The 23,463-nt window shown below is 31.4% G+C and overlaps 3 protein-coding genes across 3 annotated transcripts; 2 read left to right on the top strand and 1 right to left on the bottom strand.

Moving 5' to 3' along the window:
- The first annotated feature begins 1,455 nt into the window (after window positions 1–1,455).
- LOC125813605 (cyclin-D5-3-like) lies at window positions 1,456–3,069 on the top strand. Its single transcript, XM_049493082.1, has 5 exons — window positions 1,456–1,716; window positions 2,223–2,309; window positions 2,397–2,697; window positions 2,790–2,923; window positions 2,999–3,069. Exons 1-5 carry the CDS (start codon window positions 1,456–1,458, stop codon window positions 3,044–3,046), a joined length of 831 nt encoding a protein of 276 aa, XP_049349039.1. The 3' UTR covers window positions 3,047–3,069.
- Window positions 3,070–4,828: 1,759 nt separating this feature from the next.
- Window positions 4,829–6,135, top strand: LOC125813606 (cyclin-D5-1-like). Its single transcript, XM_049493083.1, has 6 exons — window positions 4,829–4,952; window positions 5,028–5,146; window positions 5,309–5,395; window positions 5,473–5,773; window positions 5,861–5,994; window positions 6,088–6,135. The coding sequence occupies exons 1-6, from the start codon at window positions 4,829–4,831 to the stop codon at window positions 6,133–6,135; spliced, it is 813 nt and encodes a 270-aa protein (XP_049349040.1).
- Window positions 6,136–6,671: 536 nt separating this feature from the next.
- LOC125812874 (calcium-transporting ATPase 1) lies at window positions 6,672–14,164 on the bottom strand. Its single transcript, XM_049492334.1, has 7 exons — window positions 13,538–14,164; window positions 12,653–12,707; window positions 10,632–12,571; window positions 9,900–10,058; window positions 8,046–8,217; window positions 7,653–7,951; window positions 6,672–7,321 (listed from the first exon to the last, which is right to left on the bottom strand). The coding sequence occupies exons 1-7, from the start codon at window positions 13,712–13,714 to the stop codon at window positions 7,073–7,075; spliced, it is 3,051 nt and encodes a 1,016-aa protein (XP_049348291.1). The 5' UTR covers window positions 13,715–14,164; the 3' UTR covers window positions 6,672–7,072.
- Between the last annotated feature and the right edge of the window lie 9,299 nt (window positions 14,165–23,463).

Raw genomic sequence — 23,463 nt, forward strand, 5'->3', positions numbered from 1 at the left:
CTTGAGGGTATTTGTGGCCTCTTAGGATAACAGTAGGGACATTTTTTATCCCAAAATGTAACGAAGGGTATAAATTGTCTATTTCATATAGTTCGGGAGCAATTTTGACCCTTTTCCGTAACGAAATTAAAAAAAAAGTTTCACTGACATTTCATATTGATTATAATATCCTCTTCATCTACCTTGTCAGCCTATCCTCACTACTAATGCTACTGCCTATTATAGTATTTATTTAAACTATCGATACTATTCAAATAATATTTTTTATTTACATGCCATTTTCTTAGAAAATATTTTTCCCACACACCATTAGAAATTAAAGCTTAAATGATGTAACAACTTTTTTGATGCATCACTTAATCATAAAAGTAAAAGTAATTGTATGTCACATCATATCTAATAATTCATCCTCATGTACTTCACTTTGACCATACTCCAAAAAGTAGACTATCCTTTCACACCCTATCTTTCTTACACAAAGTGACAAACCCCCTCCACCCTACGCCTCTCCAATCAGGGGACGGATGCAGATTGATGATATTGAATTCATCTGAATCTATTATTTTTAATTTTGATTGTTATGTAAATGTTATTATATTGTATTGTTTAAATTTATTTTTAGATAATGATAAAAAGATTCATTTTAGATAATGATTGATTTGATATGATTGTGTCGTTACCTTAATAAATTCTTTTCATTTTGTCTTTACTTATTTTATTTTGATTTCCCACCCGATGTTCGGTACCCGCATTGGAGTTCGACTAAATTCAAATTTGCATCGAAAAATCGCACATTGGGTGGTAAAGCGCTCATTGACCGTCTTTACTTATTATTTGATAATCTTATTTTATCATTCTCTATATTTTCATAGTAGCTCTACCCCGTATACTTATGGAGAAACGTAGACAGGGAAACAATATACTCCCTCTGTCCCAATTTATGTGGCAGTTTTTTGAATTTTGAGATTCAAACAAGTCTATTTTAACCGTAAATTTTTCATACATTTTTTAAATATTTTGAATTGTCAATTATTGTGACTTATAATAGTACTTTTTACATTGTTTATAAATATATAAATTTCATTTCAAAAAATTTAAAGATTCCATGTGTAATTGTCTGTCAAATTTAAACGGTTTGACTATCGAAAAATGAAAAATATCACATAAATTGAGACAGAGAATAATATTATACATTATGAAATAATATGTAAACGAGAATAAATCTTAGTTTGTCTCTCCCCAACTACCCCATACACACACACCCACCCAACAATTTTCTTTGTGTTCTCTTGTCAAAACTCAGTCATCAAGTTTGACTCAAAACCAACTCATCAATTTCACTCATGCCACCACCTTCCTGCATTTCCCAGTTTTTTCTGTTATTTTTCAGTTATTAGTATTATGTAAGGGAGAAGAATCAAAGAAAGAGAAACAAACAAAAAAGAAACTGAAAAGATGGAACAACCTCCGGTTTTCCGCATACTTCCAATTCGGGATGATGAAGATGATGAAGAAATGCTACAAGAAAATGGTGGCGATTATGATGGCGATGATGATAACGACGATGACCCTGATGGTAATGACGTGAATTACATACGGATATTAATTGGCCGAGAACTCGCCACCGATCGACTTAACGATCAACAAGTTGAAGGACTTGTCAATGACAATTGGAATCAACAAATTCGAACTCGTGCAATCCGTTACATTCGTAGAGTAAGTAATCAAGAACCCAATTTCTTCAATTTCGTAAATTTACAGAGCATGTCAAAAAAGACCAACTTTGATCATCCTCCCCGAACCCCACGTGTGGAATTACGCTGAATCTGTTGTTGTTGTGAAAAAAGAACTGATCTTTTTTTTTCAATTTCGATACGCAGAGTTAGTAATCAAGAACCCAATTTCTTCATTTTCATAAATTTACAGAGCATGTCAAAAAACATTAACTCTGATCATCCTCATTCCTCCCCGAACCCCACTTGTGTGATTACGATTACGCTGAATTTGTCGTTGTTGTTGTGAAAAAAAAAGACTGATTTTTTTTTTCAATTTTGATATACAGAGTTAGTAATCAAGAACCCAATTTCTTCATTTAATAAATTTACAGAGCATGTCAAAAAAGACCAACTCTGATCATCCTCCCCGAACCCCACTTGTGGAATTACACTGAATTTGTTGTTGTTGTGAAAAAATGACTGATCTTTCTTTCAATTTCGATACAGACAGGGCGAATTTTTCAATTTAGCAGACGAACACTTTACAGATCAGTGATATATCTGGACAGATTTCTTGCCTATCGAGTAATAGCTGTAAGAAAATATTTGATTCCTCTGAAAATGGTATAATATTTTCATTCGATTGTGTTATTTTCTGAATTTTTTTTGTTGAATTTGTAGAATGGGCAGCTCTGGGCAGTGAGGTTAATAGCAGTGGCTTGTTTATCATTGTCTGCAAAAATGAATGACAATATCGATGATGTGCCACCATTATCAGACTATCCAGTAGGAGCTTACAACATTAGTGTGAATGCCATACAGAGAATGGAGATTTTGGTTCTTGTTGATTTCAACTGGAATATGAATTGTGTGACTCCTTTTGATTTCAGAATTTTTTTCGTATCAAGATTCTGCAGAGATGCTACAAGATTAGACATAACTAGAATAACAACTGCTCGAATCATCATGAGTGCGTTAAGAGGTAATTAGTAAAGTACTAGTAATTAATTTCCCCTGTTTTCTGATCATTTGTTAATAAGGAGTAATTAATTGTTGTTAAATTTGTTTAAGCAGATTTGAGGTTAATGAATCATAGACCATCTGTAATAGCAGCAGCTGCAACATTAGTAGCAGTAAACAGAGATTTCACCATACAAGAATTGGTGATTGAGATAAATGCTTTGCCTATAAATGGATTTCTTCAAATTGTAAGTTTTTATATGATTGAGATTAAATGTTTTGCCTATTTCTATAGTCTAATGGAGCTTTTTGTGTTAATTCAGGCTGATGTGAGTTACTGCTACAATAGAATGCTAGAGCTGAACATTTGAGGATGATGACAAACAATCCCAGCTTTTGATGCCGCGCCCGTCTCGGATTCTTCAAATATACACTACTTTTAGCGAATTCGACACAAACCCGTTGACATTTTTGAAAAGTCCGAGCAACATTTCCCAGCGGAAGAAATATTAGTGAGATTGTAATTAGCTTCTTTTTGTTAGATAAACAAATAGGGGATTCATTGATTGTTGGTATATGTTGAACTGATACATTGTTAGTACTAGTAATATTTTAGTACATGTATTGTTCTTTCTCTATCTCTCTGTTCATAATACCTCAAGAGAACTTGAAGGTCGATTGGTAGCTGGTCAGTAGAAATACTATACGTGTATTATAAAATACATTGGTATGATGGTTATTATTAGTTGTATTGTATTGTTAGTTTAGACTTTAGATCAGGGGCGGCTCTTGCTTAATAAATTTAAGGCATATGCCTTATTGGGGCGTCAAATTTAATCAAGAAAAAATTATGTGTTAACTTTTTTAATAAAAAAATAATTATTTTTGGTTAAAAAGTATAATTTTAAGCAAATATAATATTTTATTATTTTTAACGCCATTCAAATAGAAAGAAATTAAGAAAACATTATTTTGTATGTTTACATTCTCTTCGCTAACACTCATATTATTTATCTTTTTAAAATTCTTTTGCACTTTCTTTTTTAAATTTTTTTATAAGCTAGAGTAATACACTGTCAAAATTATAAATTAATAGTCAAAAAATATTAAACAAAATGACTTACAATTTTTCTTTTGTTTGTTTCTTCTTAAATTTTCAAGTATTACATAAACATGTTAAAGTAGGGTTATACCAAGTTAGCAATTTCTTGTATCAGATTTTATGGTTCTAACTCTTATCTTTATGTAAAGTTTGTCAACTTATTGCTTATAGAATTATGTAAACAATTTATATAATGATTGCCTCAGTAAAAGAATGTTTTTCAATGTTGAATTGATAAAATATTACCTAAAATTAATAATTAAAAACGATATTCAAAAAAATCATTTTAAAAAAAGATATCAAGTAATAATTTGCACTTAAAAAGTTAAAAAAATAAACAACTATATTTGAAGTTTATAGATTTTAGGCCTCAATTAAAATTTCGCTTTAGGCCTCAAATTACGTTGAGCCTCCCCTGCTTTAGATACAATGCTTATTTTGATTGTTAATTAAGTTTAATTGTATCGTATCATTTAAATTTATTATTAGATAACGAAGAAAAGATCCATTTTAGGTAATGATCGATTTGGTGTGATCGTGTTGTTACCTTACTATTTTCTTCTCAATCTGTCTTCACTTATTATTTTTTTGGGTTTCCCACCCAGTGTCCAATACCCACATTTGAGCCCGACTAAATTCGGATTCACGTCGTAGAGTTCCACATTGGATGATAAAGTGCTCCCTAACCATCTTTACTTATTATTTGATAATTTTATTTTATAATTTACCCAACATTTTCATAATAGCTCTACCCCGTTATCTACTTATCTTGTACGTTTATCATTCAAATTATGTATATGTGACATTATGTAACGACGAGAATGATACAATCTATCCAAACATTGTAGTCATTAAAATAATAAAATACAATACAATACGATACAACACAATACAATACTACTCATGCCACCACCTTCCGGCACTTCCCAGTTTTTTCCTGTTATTTTTCAGTTATTAGTATTATATAAACGGTTATTCACACAAGTATATGACACAAATTAGTACAAAATTAAAAGGGATAGCAATCAAAGAAGAAAAAAAAGCTAAAAAGATGGAAAGTCCGGTTCTCTACTGTTCTGAACATCTGACTAAAGAAGATGATGAAGAAATGCAACAAGAAAATGGCGGCGATGGTGATGACGACGACCACAACAACAATGATGATGATGATACTGATGACGATGATGACGACGACGTTGATGACCCTGATGATAATGATGACCATAATGATAATGACATGAATTACATACGGATATTGATCAGCCGAGAAATCACCGACGTTCGACTTAATAATCAAGAAGTTGAAGTACTTGTCAATGACAATTGGAATCAAGAAATTCGAACTCATGCAATCCGTTACATTCGCAGAGTAAGTAATCAAGAACTCAATTCACTTCATTTTCATAAAATTAACAGAGCATGTAAAAAAACACCAACTCTGGTCATTCTCCCCGAACCCCACTTGTGTGATTACACTAAATTTGTTGTTGTTATGAAAAAAAGACTGATATTTTTTTCAATTTTGATACAGACAGCGCCACAATTTCGATTGAGAAGACGAACAATTTACAGAGCAGTGATGTATGTTGACAGATTTCTTTCCCATCGAATAATAGATGTAAGAAAAAATTCGATTATTATATTTTCATTTGATTCGGTTATTTTCTGATTATTATCTTTTTGTTGACTTTGCAGAATGGACAGTTCTGGGCAGTGAGGTTATTAGCAGTGACTTGTTTATCATTATCTGCAAAAATGAATGAAAACATAGATGATGTGCCACCATTATCAGACTATCCAGTAGGAGCTTACAACATTAATGTGAATGCCATAAGGAGAATGGAGATTTTGGTTCTTATTGAATTCAATTGGGATATGAATTGTGTTACTCCTTTTGATTTTAGAAATTTTTTCATATCAAGATTCTGCAGAGATGTTACAAGAATAGACATAACTAGAATGAATACTGTTGTAATCATCATGAGTGTTTTAAGAGGTAATTAGTACTACTAATTAATATACCCTGTTTTCTGATCATTTGTTAATAAGGAGTAATTAATTGTTGTTAAATTTGTTTAAGCAGATTTGAGGATAATGAATCATAGACCATCTGTAATAGCAGCTGCTGCAACATTATTAGCAGTACACGGAAATGTCACCATACAAGAATTGGTGATTGAGATAAATGCTTTGCCTATAAATGGATTTCTTCAAATTGTCAGTCTTTCATGATTTTTTTTTTTAAAAAAAAATTGTATTTTTAAATTCGTTTTTTTTTTAGAGTCTGATGGAATTTCTGTGTTAATTCAGGCTGGTGTGAGTTACTGCTACCATAGAATGCTGGAGCTGAACGTTTGAGGATGATGACAAACAACCCAAGCAAAAAGACATTAGTGTTGATGAATTTTTAGGAAAGAATTTTCTCAGTATTTCATGAGATTGTAATTAGCTTATTTTTGTTAGATAAGCAAATAGGTTGATTCATTGATTGTTGGTATATGTTGTAACTGATTCATTGTTAGTACTAGTGGACATTGTGTGCTTCTACTCTCTGTGTTCATAATACCTCAAGAGAACTTGAAGGTCGTTTGGTAGCTAGTTAGGAGAAATACTATACGTGTATTATAAAAGATATCTGAAAAATAAAACCCTATTTCTTTTGTTGTAGAAGCAGCATAAACAAAATCTACATTACAATTCATACAAAACTCATTTCAGAATCAAACAAGCTCTTACATAGTTGTCCATATGGTGCTTGCTAGTTGCTATAGTCACCATTCAGACGTCAGACGGAGATGTAGATAGGAGGAACCACTGCTAATTGAAATCGTTGCGATAATGACAGTAACTTGACTGAAAGATCTAGTAATGGCTGAAATGAGTTAATAGAGAGCAAACAAAAAGAGAAAATGGAATATGATTGTTCCCAAAATATTGATATGATGATGCAATGAAACAAAACCCAACCAGCATCATACCATATCAAGGTGTAATTACAACCACGGCATGTTCAGAAATACTTCACAAGTCATTGATCAAGAATTTCAGTTTCCCTCAAGGTGTACTTAAGGAGAACCAAGCAGTTCAGTATCTTCAGATCGGTCTTCCAAACGTTATAAGAAGCTGTTGGAAATTGATCAAATTGACCAACTCTTGCTGCGCATTTATGTCAAGATCTCCAACCTTCAAGACTGAGCTTTGACACTTACGATTGATCGCTGCAAACATTTGAGTCGATGCCCTTGAGTGAAGTTCAAGCCAGTTGTAACTTTTACTAGTTTCCTCCAAGTTGAGTTCAGCTTGATCCTACTGGGATCATCTTGATGGCAGCAGCAATCGGCATCCCCAGGAATCCGATTGCAACACTTGTAAACCACTGGTGGAATGTAAGGGGAGAAGTGCTTGCAAAGGTACCGAGGAATTCAACAATAATGATTTGGAAAAGAGCTGTAGAGCTGAGGACGGTAACAAAAACATAGTTGTCCAATATACCTTTGAAGACATTTATCTTTTCCATATCTCTAGAGCTAATCTCATTGAAAACCTGCAAGAGAACACAAAGATTACACTTAGGTATTACTAGTGGATTTGGTGAAGTCCTATAAATAGCAGAAGTTCGACCCGGCGTTTTCAACTTCCTCGGTTGATTTAAATGTGGCAGTGACATGATTTTTTTTTTCCATTGTGGAAACAAAATGACAATACTGAGAAAGCTTCATGTAAACTTGCAGTAATCTATCTGTGTTTTTAACTCATTTTACATATATCAAATAACAGCAACAAGATGTGAATCAACTAAAAAAATCATAAAATATGCTTTAATGCATTAGGAAGAGTGAAAGATTATATGTTGAAAAGGCAAACTGGTAAATTACCTGACAGAACACAAAAGAGTTGAAAATGACTGTGTTCAAAATCAAGTCAGCATCTGATCCATCAAGATGAAAGAGAGCTTTGCCAGTAGTTTGAAGATACCATATGACTACAAATTGGTAAAAAGATTGTCCCAAAATGTTCCTCCACATAACATTGCTAATGAAGTTCCCCTTCCTTCCTACAGGCGTTCGCTTCATCAAGTCATCATTAGGAGGTTCAGTAGCTAGTGCAAGAGCTCCCAGTGTGTCCATGATCATGTTGACCCATAGAAGCTGAACAGCAGTAAGTGGAGCACTCCCTGAAAATGTATAGAAGAACATCTCAAAATTACAACTTCTGGGGAAAATGTGTTCAAAGTAGTAAAAAGTAATTCTTAGGTCAAGATACGCTACCTGTCAAACAGGCTGAAGAAAAGTTGACAATCAAGGCAACCACATTTACGGTCAGCTGAAACTGAACAAACTTTTGAATATTCACATAAACTGAGCGTCCCCATTTGGCCACAGTCACAATTGTTGAGAAATTATCATCTAAAATTATAACGTCCGCACTCTCTTTAGCTACCTGGAACCAAAAACCAGACAACATGATGAATCCAGGAAAACAAATAAACATCAAGTAACCATATAAAATCTTTGTGTCCTACTACACAAAGCAAGGTGACAAAAAAATCACTTTCACTTCGAAGTCCAAGTTGTGAATGGAATATTAGGTATGGGCACTACTAATCTTAGAGAGGAAAACGGGAGATTCAAACAAGTTGATGAATGAAAATTCAGCTTCTCTAAGTGCTGATGGATAGCAGCTCTTTAGTTTTATTAAGCCAGAAATAGTAGAAGGAATCAGTAGGATCCTAAAACAACGAATTCATTGTTTAACAGTACAACTGCCAAATCAAATTACAAAATTTTCCTTACCAAAAAAATAATTTAGTTTAGAAGTTTATATAGTTAAAAAGAAGAAAAACTAATACACATCAGGAGAGTAGTCATTCAGGGAAGACCCACTAACAGCACTTGCGAGGTTATACATATTCATCATCAATAATTAACAAAATAATAATCATATCTGTACTCATTACCGTACTGTATAACTGAATCAATAGAGTATAATTTACAATCTTTCACCAGGAATGCAAAGATCAAATGAAATGCCTAAATAGAACAGAGAAAATCCTTAATAGGAGATTAAGTGCAAGTGAAGCTAAGTTGCTTATGGCATTACAGAAGGAAGATATAAAACGAGAGAAGTCATTAGCCCTTGGCAGAAAAAGAAAGTGGAGCCATGATGAAACTTCTTATTTTGTTGTAGAGTAAATTATTTGTGAAGGAACATAATGTTGTGGAAGAAAAAGGTCATGATCTCCATATAACTAAAGAGAGAGGAAATCCATAAGCATGCAGCAGAAAAAAAGAAAGTAGAGCCATGTCAAAACTTCTTAATTTTTGTAAAGTAAATTCTTTGTGAAGGAACAACAGGTGGTGAACAGAAAATGGTCACAATTGCTTCACTGTAGAAGAAAAAATTCAGGATCTTCCTAGGTCCAAAATACACACAACTAATCTCCTTAATAAAAGTGGGAGGCAAATCATATAAAGAAACTTCCTCCAAAAAATTTACAGTCCGTATTTGGGAGAACAGGCCAGGATTAGCAATGACAAACAATTTTTTTACTTTCCCAGTTTAATCATCTACTTTGACTAGCACACATGTTTAAGTGGAGTTATGTAGATGCAAGTCAATATTTTCTGTCAAACATTTTAATGTCACACTCGACATGGTTAACCAATTAGTCATTTTACAAGAAGTTTCTTCTAACGTGAAGATGCTACATCAATTTTTTGCACGGAAACAGCCGTAGTTTTAATGGGAAATACTTCACTTAAATTAATCAAGGGAAAGTGCAATTCTAAATGGAGTGGAATATAACAAATTACGCTAGCTCTTCGACAGAAAATCATACAGAACTCATCCTCTTTTATACACAATTATCCTTTCAAGGAAAAAAAATGGTTTAAGTATCTGCTATTTACTAGTTAGTAAGAAACATTGCTTTCACAGTCTTCCTTCTGATGTTTTATTCAATTAACATGCACTGGATACCAGTACTTTTCACATTGGATAATTTGCAGCTGAAATAGAGGGCGGTGCTCTCAAGGTTGCAATTGCTTGAAAAATCAACAAGTTCCCATTGTCAAACCACACTTGAGAAGATAATTTATACTACAACAGTAACTAAATATCACCTCAGTTCCAGCAATGCCCATAGCAAGACCTATATCTGCTTCATGAAGGGCAGGAGCATCATTAGTGCCGTCTCCAGTCACTGCAACAACTTCTTGAAAGGTCGTACGTAAATGTTTCACTAGCGTATGTTTATCCATTGGAGAAGAACGTGCCATCACCTAAGCAAATATATGAAGAAGATATTAATATCTCTCTGGTACCCAATCAGCACAGCAAACAAACAAATGAGATGAGATAATCCAGTAAGGAAAGTAGGACAATCCACACAAACGACCTCAGATTAAGATAATCAGCTCTCTGTTCATGAACAACGACAACAACAACTGAACCTTTGTCCCAAACAAGTTTGGGTTGACTATATGAATCCTCACAAGCCATGTTTCTCCATCTAACCTCATCTCAGGCCAACATTATATGAAATAATAATAGGGATAAAAATAAATATTAAAGTAAAAAGTACTAGAAGTTCATCACTTTTTGTGCGTGAACGTAAAACAAAATATCTTTATTTGACAGGTGAAGTGAAAATGCAATCCAAGATCAACAACTCAAAAATCCGGAAAGAACATATGCATACAACATATCGTCACCTTCTGTGCATGAACAAAAAAACAAAATATCTTTATTTGATAGGTGAAGTGAAAATACAATCCAAGTTCAACAACTTGAAAATGCAATCCCGGAAAGAACATATGCATATAGCAAAGTGAAATAATTATTTCTGAAGGCACCTGTAACTTTGGAATTATTTCTTGCAGCTCGGCCTCACTCTTCATCCTAAATACTGGACCTTCGATCGCAATACCATCATCAGTCAGAATTCCACATTCTCTAGCAATAGCCTTAGCAGTATTTATGTTGTCTCCAGTGACCATTCTCACAGTGATTCCAGCTGATCTACAAATTGCGACAGACTCCTTAACACCAGGACGAACGGGATCTTTAATGCCTACAATTCCTACGCAGGTATATCCCTCAAAGGGGATAGGAGTTTCAGCAGAGTACTCATCGCTGATGTCCTTGTAGACAAGGCACAAAGTTCGAAGAGCTTCATTAGCAAATAGGTCAATCGTATCATTCAGATGGTTAATTGAAGCTTCATCTAGGGGAACAACCTCACCGCTAGAGTTTAGGAAACTGTCACATGAAGCCAAAATTATTTCAGATGCTCCTTTACAGTGTGCACGGAGACCTTTTCCAGGAAGTTCTATAACTACACCCATTCTCTTCTTCGTTGAATTGAATGGCTCAACCTTTACAAGTCTAGATGATTGACGCTCTTCCTGGAAATTCCCTCCAAGCAAAAGACCGAACTCCAAAAGAGCAGTTTCAGTCGGTGTTCCCAGAATTTCAATTTTTCCATCTTCATTCTTTACTATTTCTCCCCCAGTATTATTGAATATAGACTGGATTAGTATTTTCAATGCAGAATTAGAAACTTCAGAGCAGATATTAGAACCATCCTTAGAGCTTTCAGTTTCTATGATTTTACCACAAATGCATGCTTTTACAACTGTCATATGATTAGTTGTTAATGTCCCAGTCTTGTCACTACAGATGGTAGTTGCAGAACCCATTGTCTCACAAGCAGCCAAATGGCGCACAAGTGCCTTATCATTCATCATCTTCTTCATTGCAAATGCCAGACTCAATGTCACAGCCAAAGGAAGCCCCTCAGGAACAGCAACCACAACAATTGTAACTGCAATGGCAAAGTATTCCAGCATTTCTTGGGCATCATCCATAGACCAGCTCCATTGGGACCCTTCCCCTAGTTTGCGGCTATATAAGCCTTGCACCAACACAGCAAATGTGATGACAGCAAAAAACAGACCTATTTTACCAATAATAGTTGCCACTCCATTCAGCTTAACCTGCAATGGGGTCTCATCATCTCCTCCTTCACTAAGAGTAGCCATCAGTTTACCCCACTGGGTTCTCATCCCAACAGTAGTGATAAGCATTTTACACGAGCCATCACGAACTTTGGTTCCAGAGAGGAGAAAAGGATTTTCAGCAGTTACATTAATGGGTTCACTCTCCCCTGTTAAACTGGATTCATCTATCAACAAAGAAAAACCAGAGAGGAAGAGTCCATCAGCTGGTACCTGATCCCCAATAGCAAGATGAACAATATCACCAGGAAGTAAATCATATATTGATATTTTTTGCCTGTAGCCATTTCTAGTGACCTGAACTGTAATCTTTTTCTTCTCTTTATCTAAATCCTTAAACTGTAAAGACTGTCTATAGTCGCTTGTAGCAGTAACAAATACAACCAGCAGGATACTTGCAACAATACCAAGTCCATCATGTGCACCCTTTGGCCATCCTTCAGTCATTATGCCAACAACCAACGATACAAAAGCACAAACACCAAGTATCATGAGGGTTGTATCTTGAAGAGCTTCCCATACAAAAATCCAGAAGCTCCTTGGTGGGCTCTCAATAAACTTATTGATCCCATATATTTCTTTTCGTCGGCTAAGCAAATCAGCAGAAGTACAAATACCATCGGTGGTTGATGTTGATAACTTTTCTGCAATACCCTCAACCGCACCATGAACTTTCAGCTTCCTCAAATTGTGGCCCTCGACTATTGATCCCAACTCATCACCACATATTTGAAACCCCGCATCTTTCACTTCCTCCGGGACAGTGTAACTTACTCCTGAATATATTCAGTTGAACATCTGTTAAAGATGAAAATTTAAATACTGGAAGCTGGTCATTGAAATACACAATCACGTACCTTGAATAAAGCTAAGTGCAGCTTGTGAAACCAGAACAGCAACTCTTAGTTTCTCCTACATTAGTGAAAATGCAGATTATACCCATTTTCAGAAATAAGAACAGAGAAACAAGCTCTTTGGAGTCAAAAAGTGCAGTAGACTTCTTTCCTTATTTTAGAGAAAACAATTACTTGAGCACAACAGAGCAACACTACTTGAAATGCTAGAAATTTACACCCATGAGATAACCAACTTCAATGCTTCAGTATAAACTTAATGAGTTGACAATTGAAGAAAAAATGTGATCCTAACTTGTTAAGGAGAATTAGGAAGGACGTATGCAGACAAGAAACTAGAATCAGCACATTCTTCGAGAGACATTAAAGGAACTTCTACTCCAAACTACGTTTTTATTTTTAGGATTTTACTCGACATTAAAGCTCCTATTTAGCTAAATACTTCCTCGTTCGCTCAACTTGTAGTCTTTTTCATATAGTTTTCAAGTATCTAAATTTTAATTTTAGGTATTGAATTGACCTGATTTAATTTCACTCCAATAATTTGTCAAATTGTATCGAAACATGACAAGTAAAAGTAAATTGAATGAATATATACTACTTTGAACTATGAATCATCTATATTCATTTTGCTCTATTTTACTGCTTCAATTGAAACACCGAAACAAAGTATCGGTATGAAAAAATAGCATTCCTCTGCAGATCCTAGAAGTTACATAAGGCAGGGAGAGAAAATCTCAGTCCCGGCAAAATATCTCAATCCAATAAACCTTTTTTGCCAGGGCGAAATTGTAAACCAAGGCATGAGACGAAAAAAGTCAACTAAAGTAACTAATAATTGCACAAATATTCCTACTTGTGATGCAAACGAAGAATAAGATTGTAAACCTGATTGGATCGCTGGATGGCCCGAGCTTCAAAGCGTTTGGATAGGTTCGCTGTGAATCTGAACCTACGTTTCGGATTTTTAACCAGCCAACACAGCTTCCTCCATCTCTGAAGTGCTTCCTCCGATGAATTCTTCGGTTTCACTTCTCCATAATTCTCCTTAATGTAATCCTCCATAACTCTTAAACTTCTCAAAATACAGATGATTTTTTCGAAATCCTAAGCTAATCTCATTTACAGATCGAGAAAATCGTTAATCTAATAACACTTAGATAAAAAAAAATAAGTTAGCTTTTTCGTTGTTTATATATTCCGTAGTACCTAATACGGCATTACAACTTTAGAAAAAGCAGTTGATGATAGTGACTATTTTTCGCTTTAATTGACTAGAAAAACGTATTGTTCAAGTCAAATAGAAGTTGCTTTTGAAGAAAAAACAAAGAGAACAAATTGATAATATAGAGAGAAGAGATAGTACAGTAGATCTGTATTACGGAGGTGCTCCGCCGTGTGCTCCGCCACGATCAGCTGATGGAATGGGCGGTTTCCGAAATTGTTGGTGTAGTGTAATGGAGGAGTGAAAAGTGGACGAGTGATAACAGTAAAATGGCGCTAGATTCTATGCGTTTCAGGTCTATAGTTTTATTGCTCCGAAATTATTTAGAAGCGCGACACTGTAGTCTACGTCTATAAGTTAAGAGAAAATGACATAAATACTCTTAACTATAGGAGTAGCTCTAAAATAGTCTCTTAACTATACACTTAACGAATTTAGTTCTTTAATTATTTAAAAATTTACCCACTTTAGTCTTTTAACTATACACTTATCAATTTTAATCCCTTAACTATAAACTTACCAATTTTAGTCATTTAAATGTTCAAAAACTTATCAGGTTTGGTCTTTGTCCATTTTTTTTAATACAAATAGCTTAGGTTTATATTAACCAAAATCTTCGTGAAATTAAATCTTTAACCTATTTTTTAAATTGTTTATCTATCCCCATCCTTTTATCTTCAAACTAATCTTATGAAAAGAACAATAACGTCAACGATTCAAAATAAAATTAACGAGGAAAGAAGATATAAGTCCTAATTTTATTCAATCGAGAATAAAATTAAGCATATAATTGTTATTAATGACTTGAATATGCTAATCAGTGCGGATTTTATTTAATTTACTCAAATTTCTTTATGTAAAATAAAATGAATAAAATGATAAAATTGATCTATTTAAAAAAATAGGAAAAAAAATGCAAACCATTTTATAAATTTCAATTTCTGAAAAATTAAACAAATTCCGCTCAATGAAGTCGATGGAGTACAACCTTTGGATTTAACGGGTAATAATTTTTTTCTTTTTATAATAAAGTTTAGCATATTCAAGTCATTAGTAGCAATAATATGCTTCACTTTATCATTTGTTGAATAAAATTAGGACTAATATTTTCTTTCCTAGTGAATTTTATTTTAAATCGTTAAGGTTAAGGTTCTTCGCATAAGGTTAATTTGAAAAAAAAAGTAGTGGAGAGAGAAACATTAGAAAAAGTTGCTAAATAATTTAATTTCTCCAAGCATGGATTCCGTCAATATAAACCTAAGCTATTTGTATTTAAAAAATGGATAAAGACCAAATTTGATAAGTTTTTGAATATTTAAAGGACTAAAATTGGTAAGTTTATAGTTAAGGGACTAAAATGGGTAAGTGTATAGTTAAGGGACCAAAGCGGATTAGTTTTTGAATAGGTAAGGACTAAATCCGTTAAGTGTATAGTTAATGGACCATTTTAGACCTACTACTATAGTTAAGGGACTATTTATGTCATTTTCTCTATAAATTAATTTGGATAGAAATAAATTAAAATTAAATATGTATTTTTGTAAAAAAAAAAATTAAAAAAACATATCACATAAATTGTGATAAAAAAAAGTCATTGTTTCGATAATTTTAATATGTAAGTTATAGCTTGGATTTTAGTAAATTAAAAACATGCCAAAGCTATTAAAACAGAATTTATAATTAGAAAATATGAATTAACACAATATTATAAATTTGTATAAAGTTGCCCTTGAAAAAAATGCTTAAAAAGGAAGTAGAATAATTGTAACTTTTTATGAGTTCTGTTATTACTAATCTCAATATCAACGGTAGAATTTGATTGAAAAGATAAGTAATGATGAATTGAATTTTCCTTTTTGTTGTTAATTACAACAATATATCATAACTCTTATGAGCAAGTCATGTAGTAACAAAAAAAGTAAATAAAAATTAGCAAGTCATGATAATGAAAATAAATAGGTATGTTCTTAATGCTAATTTCAAATCATTTTTATGACTGATAAATATCTATTTCAAACCATCTTACACTTGTATTGCTTGCCTATCACAGCGAAATAAATGATATACTTTCTCCGTTCACATCTGATTAGTTAGATTTTTGGGGATCAATCATTTATGAGTGAATATTATATCAGTATAAAATTATATAGTTACGTATAATTTTATTTTATTTTTATATTTATGGACTAAAATAGATGTTGCACAAAGTAAAAAAAAAGAAAAGGAGAATTTTATAAATAATTTTTCTTGACAAAATTTAAAAATGCATTACATAAATTGAAACAAAGAGATCACGAATTTATTTATTTGATTAACGATACAAGTGTGCACAAGCATGCAGAGAACAAAAACGTAACGACATTGGCACGATAAGACGTGTATTAATTGTCAGAGTCCCACAATAACTTATGTATAATTGTCATTATCACTATATGCTTCCAAATTAATGATATAATTGTTTATTTTAAGATATTTCGATTGCGCTTGCCTATAATTAAATCATAGTAGGTAATTTTGTAACGTATTTTATGATTTTATTTTTTGCTATAAATACATCGTATTGAAATTGTTGTTTTATTTTTATAGTAGATCTAATTGGATGTCCATCGAAAATCTATCAAAAAATTATAAATATAGAAATCAAATTTGCGAATATTTTATCTTGAATTATTGATACGGTGTTGTTATTGTAGATCTGATTGGATGCTTTTTTTAAAAAAAACAAAAAAAAAATTATTGGATATTTGATTTTTCTAAGTTAAATACATTGCCTTTAGCACGTGATGACAGAGTGGACGACATTTACGTTGGCCGCCCATAAGTTTCTTGTTTCTTTGTGTTTTTAAAATATTATTTTTGAATATGTTCAAGGAAAAATGGAAAAATCAAATCATATTTAACTGGATCAATGAATCGTCTATTTATAAACTCAGTTTATTTGACATTTTTAAATTTAATCCCACTCGCTTATTTGAGATCCTATGAAAATATTATGTTTATGAAAACATAACAAGATTGAACTTTCAAAATAGAGTAAAAGGAACATACTTGAATGATTATCATCAACAATTATTTAAAATTGCAGTTAATCACTTAAACTGCAACATTATAGCAACTGAAAATTGGAATAAAAAAAAGTATGGTACTTACATGATTATTTCCATTTTTGAATTAATAATCTTTGTTTCAATTTGTTTCTCTTCCGATTTTAGTCTGTTTCAAAAAGAAAGTCTTTTTCCTTTTTCGATTACTCCTTAATTTTAACTTTCCATATAACATGTTAAACACAACATGGTCATCATTTTGATACATTCTACATATCTTTAATTTTAGACCAGATGATCCAAAAATTTTCTTTACTTTCTTTAACTCTGTCAAGTCAAAACGAAACAAACAAAGATATGTAATTTGCTTAAAGAAGATCCTTTTTTGTGCTTCATGGAGAGCTGGCTAAGGCCCAATATGCAACCACAAGCCCAAAATAGGTGGGCCGTGTTTTTTTCTCAAACTCAGCATAAACTGGGCCTGCATCTTACTTAGAGCCCAGTTAGGTGTTCGATAACAACAAATGGGCCAACGTCTTTGAGCCCGTTTAGGGGTTTGCTGCAATTCATGCAGTGTGGTTCATCATTTGGCAACAAAGAGTAATTTACCGTAAAACCTCTCTAAATTAATATTATCGTAACCATAAAATCTTTTTTTATAAAGATATTATTTAATCGATAAATTAATATTAATTAATGTAAAGAGTATTTTTTAGATTCATATATAACAATACATCATTATAACATACATTCTTCATTAACTTTTCAGATAAACGTTGCTACTATAACAAGATTTGACTGTATATACTTATTATTAAATATAATATTATTTTGTACATACTAATTAAAACTTTACATTCACCTTCATAATATTATTTTTAGAACTATGTTGCTATAAATAAAACTATAATTCCCTCATATAAAAATATGTCCCTAGAAATAATGCCAAATAATGGGAGTGGATTGATGTAAATTATAAAATCACGCGTGCATTGACTAATCTAATCTAATCCATTTGCCTTTTAGAAACAATTATTACCTCTATGATTATTTCAAAATTTCTTGTCATTTGACTTTTCAATTTTAATTAATTTAATAAGTACATTATTCTCCACCACTAAATCTATCTTTGTCTGATTGTCTCTTTAGCACTCTAATTCGGATTAGGATTAGATTCTTAAACATAAAAGCACCTCTGTCTGATTTTCTTTTTAATCAAACAAAGTTATTTCTCCGATGCATGTATCAAATATCCATTCGTTCGGGATATTCTATGAAATTATTTTATCATACGTTTTGCTCACGAAGTATTTAGTTTTAGAATTATTTTATTCCACACTATATTTTAGTATAAATAATGAATTCGTTTATACTATATAAAAAGTGAGATAAAATAATTTCATGAGATATTCTTATTTATCTCATTCCTCCAACAAAACAACCCGTTAGGATGTTATATATACACTCTAGAATGCTTTCTTAATTCTAGAAATATATTATTTTATCTCAAAGTCATTACTCTTAGCTAGGTATTACTCGTAGTATTTAATTTACTTTCTTGAAAGATTAGCATATATTGATTTTGTTCCCCTTTCAAATTTTGAGTAATTAGCATCACATGTTCATTATATTCGTCAATATGGTAGAAAGCACAAGTTAATATGGCAACCACATACTTGTCCAAATCATTATTATAATTATAATTATAATTATATAATAACTAATAAGTACTACTTTCAAAAGACAAAAAATATATTTGAAAAAAAGATCGTTTTTTATTTTTTTAGAACAGAAAAATTCATGTTGAGGTTGAGAGTGTCATTCTCAGAAATAAGCTAAGCCATATAATGCACAAATTGATCAAATTAAATTAACTTTCAATGCAGGTATCAAACACCGAATGAAAAAGAAGGATGACAACTTGGTTGGTGAATATAGAAATTTATGCATGAGTTCCATTTCATTATTCACAATTTCAAAATTCAATTATTCCTCATGTAAGAGGATACAACATCTTATGATTGAATCCCTTGACTAATTGGTCCTTAAAGATTGAAACTTCTATTGATGGATGTGGTGATAAGCTTTGCGCATGGAGCACATTTCCCTCAAGCATTAAATCAACTATTCTAGTTAAAGTAAGTGTAATTTGACGGGTCGGTTGTCGTTCATTAAAGTTATACATGTATTGATAATATAGAGCTTGATTATTATGTATATAAGGGTTAGTTATTTCATATGTATGTTCTATCCTGCATAAAATTGTCTCACAACTTATAAACAATTTAGTTATGCATAATCAATTGGACAGAAAACCAAACACCGGCTTTTACATATAACAAACTAAAATACTAACAAACATTGTACTTAGTATGCTCGTTTTAATATATGACCAACAATTCACTTCTTAATTAACCAACAACCAAACAACCCCATAACATTACAAAAATAAATTTTTCAACGAAAATTGGCTCATAGAAAACATTTCAGACAAGCTTTTCATCGAAAGTCTCTTAACAAAGAGCCAATTTTTAATGGGACGTCCCTTAAATCTATGTTTACATAGTAGTTTAATTTATGTTGTCCATATATCAATTCCTCATACATCTATTTTGGTATGTTTTACTTGAGCTGAGTGTCTATTATTCAAAGGTAAAAATAAAATCACACACATACACACCATTCACACAAAATTTCAGAATTTCATTAAATATGTTATTACTGTTATTGTAATCATATCTAATACCCCATGTTAAGTCAGCTTCCACCTTATCCAGTGCATGTATATCAATATATACGTATTATTAATTAGCATATTGTGATTTGTGGCATATATATATATATATATAATTTTTATAATAAAGTAAGAGGAGAACCCACTCAATGCACTCATGAATTAAGATGACTTGCGCGCATGCCACTAAAGAAAACATTCAACATTTGGATAATTATATTAATTATGATATGATGTTTTTGCTTTACGTATCTATACTTTCCATACTAGGATATAAAAGATAACTAGCAACTAAAGATTAAAAAGGAAATTAAATATATTAAAAAATTAGAGGAATAATATAGTAATAAATAAATAGACTCGATTTAGGGGTCGATGTGACGGCAATAATTTAAAGCTGTAATAATAATTTACGAGCTTTTGAGTACTTTTTTCGTCCCGAAATACATAATATTTATTGTTTCTAGAGAATTAATTAAATTAAAATAATTGAAATTAATTTAACATATTAAAAGGAAAATTGAAATGTTCGAAAGTTATACAAAAGGGTTATAAATTATAATTCTTTTCATATCAATATGATAAATAAATATATCGTAAATTATTAATTAAATTTTTTATAGTTTGAATCTCGAAAAAAGAAAAATAAATATTTTGAAATGGAGGGAATACTTGAATGATATTATAGAATAATATTATCAAGACTCAGAATGTTGCGTAATTAAAAATTTTATTCTGCAATATCATATGATTAATGATATTTTTGAATTTTGACTCGTAAAATCACCAAATTAATCATTAGAACTAATATAGGGGGAAAAGACAAAATATAAATAAACCGTTATAGTATAGTCTATATTAATCAATTTAAGTTAGTCCAAAGTAGGGGTGTGTAAAAACCGAATTGATCGATAAATCAAATTGATAAAAGTGTTATTGGTTTAATGTTATTGGATTAACGGTTTTTTAATGGTTTTATAAAAAAAATTATCGGGTTATTGGTTCGATATTGATTTTTAATATTGGGTTATTGGGTAAATCGATAACCCATTAAGAATAGTAATTTACTACTTTTACTTGAACATAAATATTATATATTAATCTCAATACTTTAGTAGTTACTATCTTTGTCCTTTAACCTTCAATTCACACTTCACAATGACTTTGAGTTCACAATTTCACATTATAACAAACGTTAAAATCAAATTCTTTTCATGTTTGTTATTATTGTTTCTATTTTATGAGCATTTGTAAAGTTACATTATCGTGTTTTCGCATCAAATTTATTAGAAAAGCCATATATTTGTTTATAAGTATTTTCTTATTGGTTAAACCGAAAACCGAACCGTTAAGGACCAAAACTGATAAACCGAAAATCGATAAAAAAATATCTTATTAGTTTAACATATATTAAAAATTGAAAACCGATAAAACCGAACCGATAATGCATAAAATCGAACCAATCGATGCACACCCTAGTGACACGAGATATATATATTTTTTGAAACTAGTAACTTTGAAGCGCAAGATATATATGGTAACTTATTAATCTCTCTATATATGGTGAATATATGACTTCCTTTTTGTTTTTTATTCAATATAACATATTAAAGTTCGATTAAATTTAGGATATTTACGTTGGAAATATCTCAAATTGGGGGTAACTAATTAAGCATTCTCTAACAAAGATAACTTTATATTTAAGAAGATTTGAATCTAAAATCTCTAATAAAGAAGAAAAATACTTCCTATTCCATCACAATCCGCGTTGATATGGTCAAAATATATATTAATGGTGATGATATAAGCATAGTTAAGGGGAGGTGATGCAATTGCTTACGGTATAAGCTAACAACGGAAAAGAGAGAAACTAGTGCAATTTGGTGAGAGTAGATAAGGGACACGTGGCATCACAATTCACAACCAAACATACAAAGAAATAGATAACACCACTCAACGTGAAATGGTCCCTTGCCAACTACTCCCATTCAACACATCTCGTATCGTTAGGAACAAATTATTTTAAGATTAGTAATTATAGAATTATTATCTCGTTTTTATATGGAATAAAAGTAATACTACAATCTCGAAATAATTAATCTTAAAATAAGTTATCATGTGATTTTGTTCCAACTAAATATGAAATAAATTCATCTTAAAATTAATTTCGAAATTAATTTATTCTTTATCTCTCGTAAAATGAGCACTTGTATATGTACTCTACCTTTCCTTTTTTGTGTTTTTAGTTTATATGAAAGAATACAAATTAAATTCCCTTAATAGTCCTTACGGATTAGAGTGCAAATTAGAAGATTTTTTGAGTGGTTTATTGTATTTTGAGAGTAGGAAGCCACTTTTTACTATTTGCACTTGTTTAATGATGGAAATCTACTTTGAGATCACTGTCTTCTATAACGTGCTTAGAACTGATTTTGACACACACACACACACACATATATATATATATATATACAAAATTAAACTATATTATGTATTTTAATAATAATAACAATTGTGTACTTGATTGGTGACTAAATGTTCTTAATTCTCAGTGTTAATTACCATCTCTAATATTTTCCAATAATAGGTAGAACAACTTAATATATTTGATTGGTTAATACACGTAGAAGGTCATTAATAGGACACAAATTGTCACGTAAGATGTCAGTATAGATGTATGTTGAGGCTAAATTAAACGACACGTATTATGCATACTAAATATCTATCTCGCACTTATCCATACATGATGTATAAGTCTATAATTATAAGAATAAAGTAGCTGGAAAGTACTTCCGTATAAAAAAAAAACTTATTTTATTCCAAAAAAAAGACAGTTTGATCAAATTGTGAGAATTGACAAAATCTCAGGGATAAAAAAGGCTAAAAGAGGAGCAATATAGTATATATGACTGATGTTTATATTATTTTGGACATGAAGATAAAAATATATTCTGATCTTAGAGAGATCAGCTGGAACTCATATTATAATTATAAGAATCTGATTCAAACTTTAGTAATTTTCACTATATATTATATTGGAGGTTGCCTTCAAATTATACTATAGGCCCCTCCAAAAAAAGAAATGAGAATATACTCTATGGTCCATATTTTTTTTTGTTCTTGTTGCCGCATTCATCCTCCATTGCAACCTTGGACGATGATATTGGGGTAGATTTTAATGTGCAACTGAGTTTAGGCGAATTCCACGTTTTAAGATAATACTGGTTAATCAAACTTTAATAATAAGGACGATATTGAATTCTTAAGGGTTGGTGTATATATATGTGATACCTAGGTAAATTTAAAGGTGTATGTGCCTAAATCCAAAGCGAATGATATTACTACTAGAGTGGCCGGTAAGATATAATTACTTTAAATTAATTGAAAAGGAAAATCCTTTTTTAATCTATCCCATTAACAAAATGGTTTAATTAATCACTGACATAGTTAATTATACTAAAATACCAACATAATTTCTGGGATGATTAATTAAGATCATGATTATAGTCATATTCTAAGTGAATTTGGTGAGACACTAGCTAAACACGGATTTGGCTCCCTTTCATTTCTCTTTCCCTCAATTTCGTCAAGTACACATCTAGATGAGAGACATGTGTATTATTTAATTGTTAAATGTCAAGATTATATTGCATTAACTAGTATTATAACCATAATTAAGTAAATAAGTTTTGAACAAATAATTTCTTTAACTTTGGTAAGAAAAATGTTCCTACCAATCTTAGAACCCATTGATTTCATTTTATATTTCTATATTCAAATATTAATATTGTACATTGTTTAATCGCTTTCT

Source organism: Solanum verrucosum, unplaced genomic scaffold (assembly GCF_900185275.1).
Source record: "Solanum verrucosum unplaced genomic scaffold, falcon-dt-bn FXZP01000235.1, whole genome shotgun sequence".
Lineage (NCBI taxonomy): Eukaryota > Viridiplantae > Streptophyta > Magnoliopsida > Solanales > Solanaceae > Solanum > Solanum verrucosum.

Coding starts and splice junctions, on each gene's coding strand:
- LOC125813605 (XM_049493082.1), top strand. CDS start 1,456: ATGGAACAACCTCCGGTTTTCCGCATACTTCCAATTCGGGATGATGAA. Junction 2,310..2,396: donor TTGCCTATCGAGTAATAGCT/GTAAGAAAATAT, acceptor TTGAATTTGTAG/AATGGGCAGCTCTGGGCAGT. Junction 2,698..2,789: donor CATCATGAGTGCGTTAAGAG/GTAATTAGTAAA, acceptor TTGTTTAAGCAG/ATTTGAGGTTAATGAATCAT.
- LOC125813606 (XM_049493083.1), top strand. CDS start 4,829: ATGGAAAGTCCGGTTCTCTACTGTTCTGAACATCTGACTAAAGAAGAT. Junction 5,774..5,860: donor CATCATGAGTGTTTTAAGAG/GTAATTAGTACT, acceptor TTGTTTAAGCAG/ATTTGAGGATAATGAATCAT. Junction 5,995..6,087: donor TAAATGGATTTCTTCAAATT/GTCAGTCTTTCA, acceptor GTGTTAATTCAG/GCTGGTGTGAGTTACTGCTA.
- LOC125812874 (XM_049492334.1), bottom strand. CDS start 13,714: ATGGAGGATTACATTAAGGAGAATTATGGAGAAGTGAAACCGAAGAAT. Junction 8,218..9,899: donor TGGGCATTGCTGGAACTGAG/GTGATATTTAGT, acceptor TTTTGGTTCCAG/GTAGCTAAAGAGAGTGCGGA. Junction 7,322..7,652: donor ACTCTTTTGTGTTCTGTCAG/GTAATTTACCAG, acceptor GTTCTCTTGCAG/GTTTTCAATGAGATTAGCTC.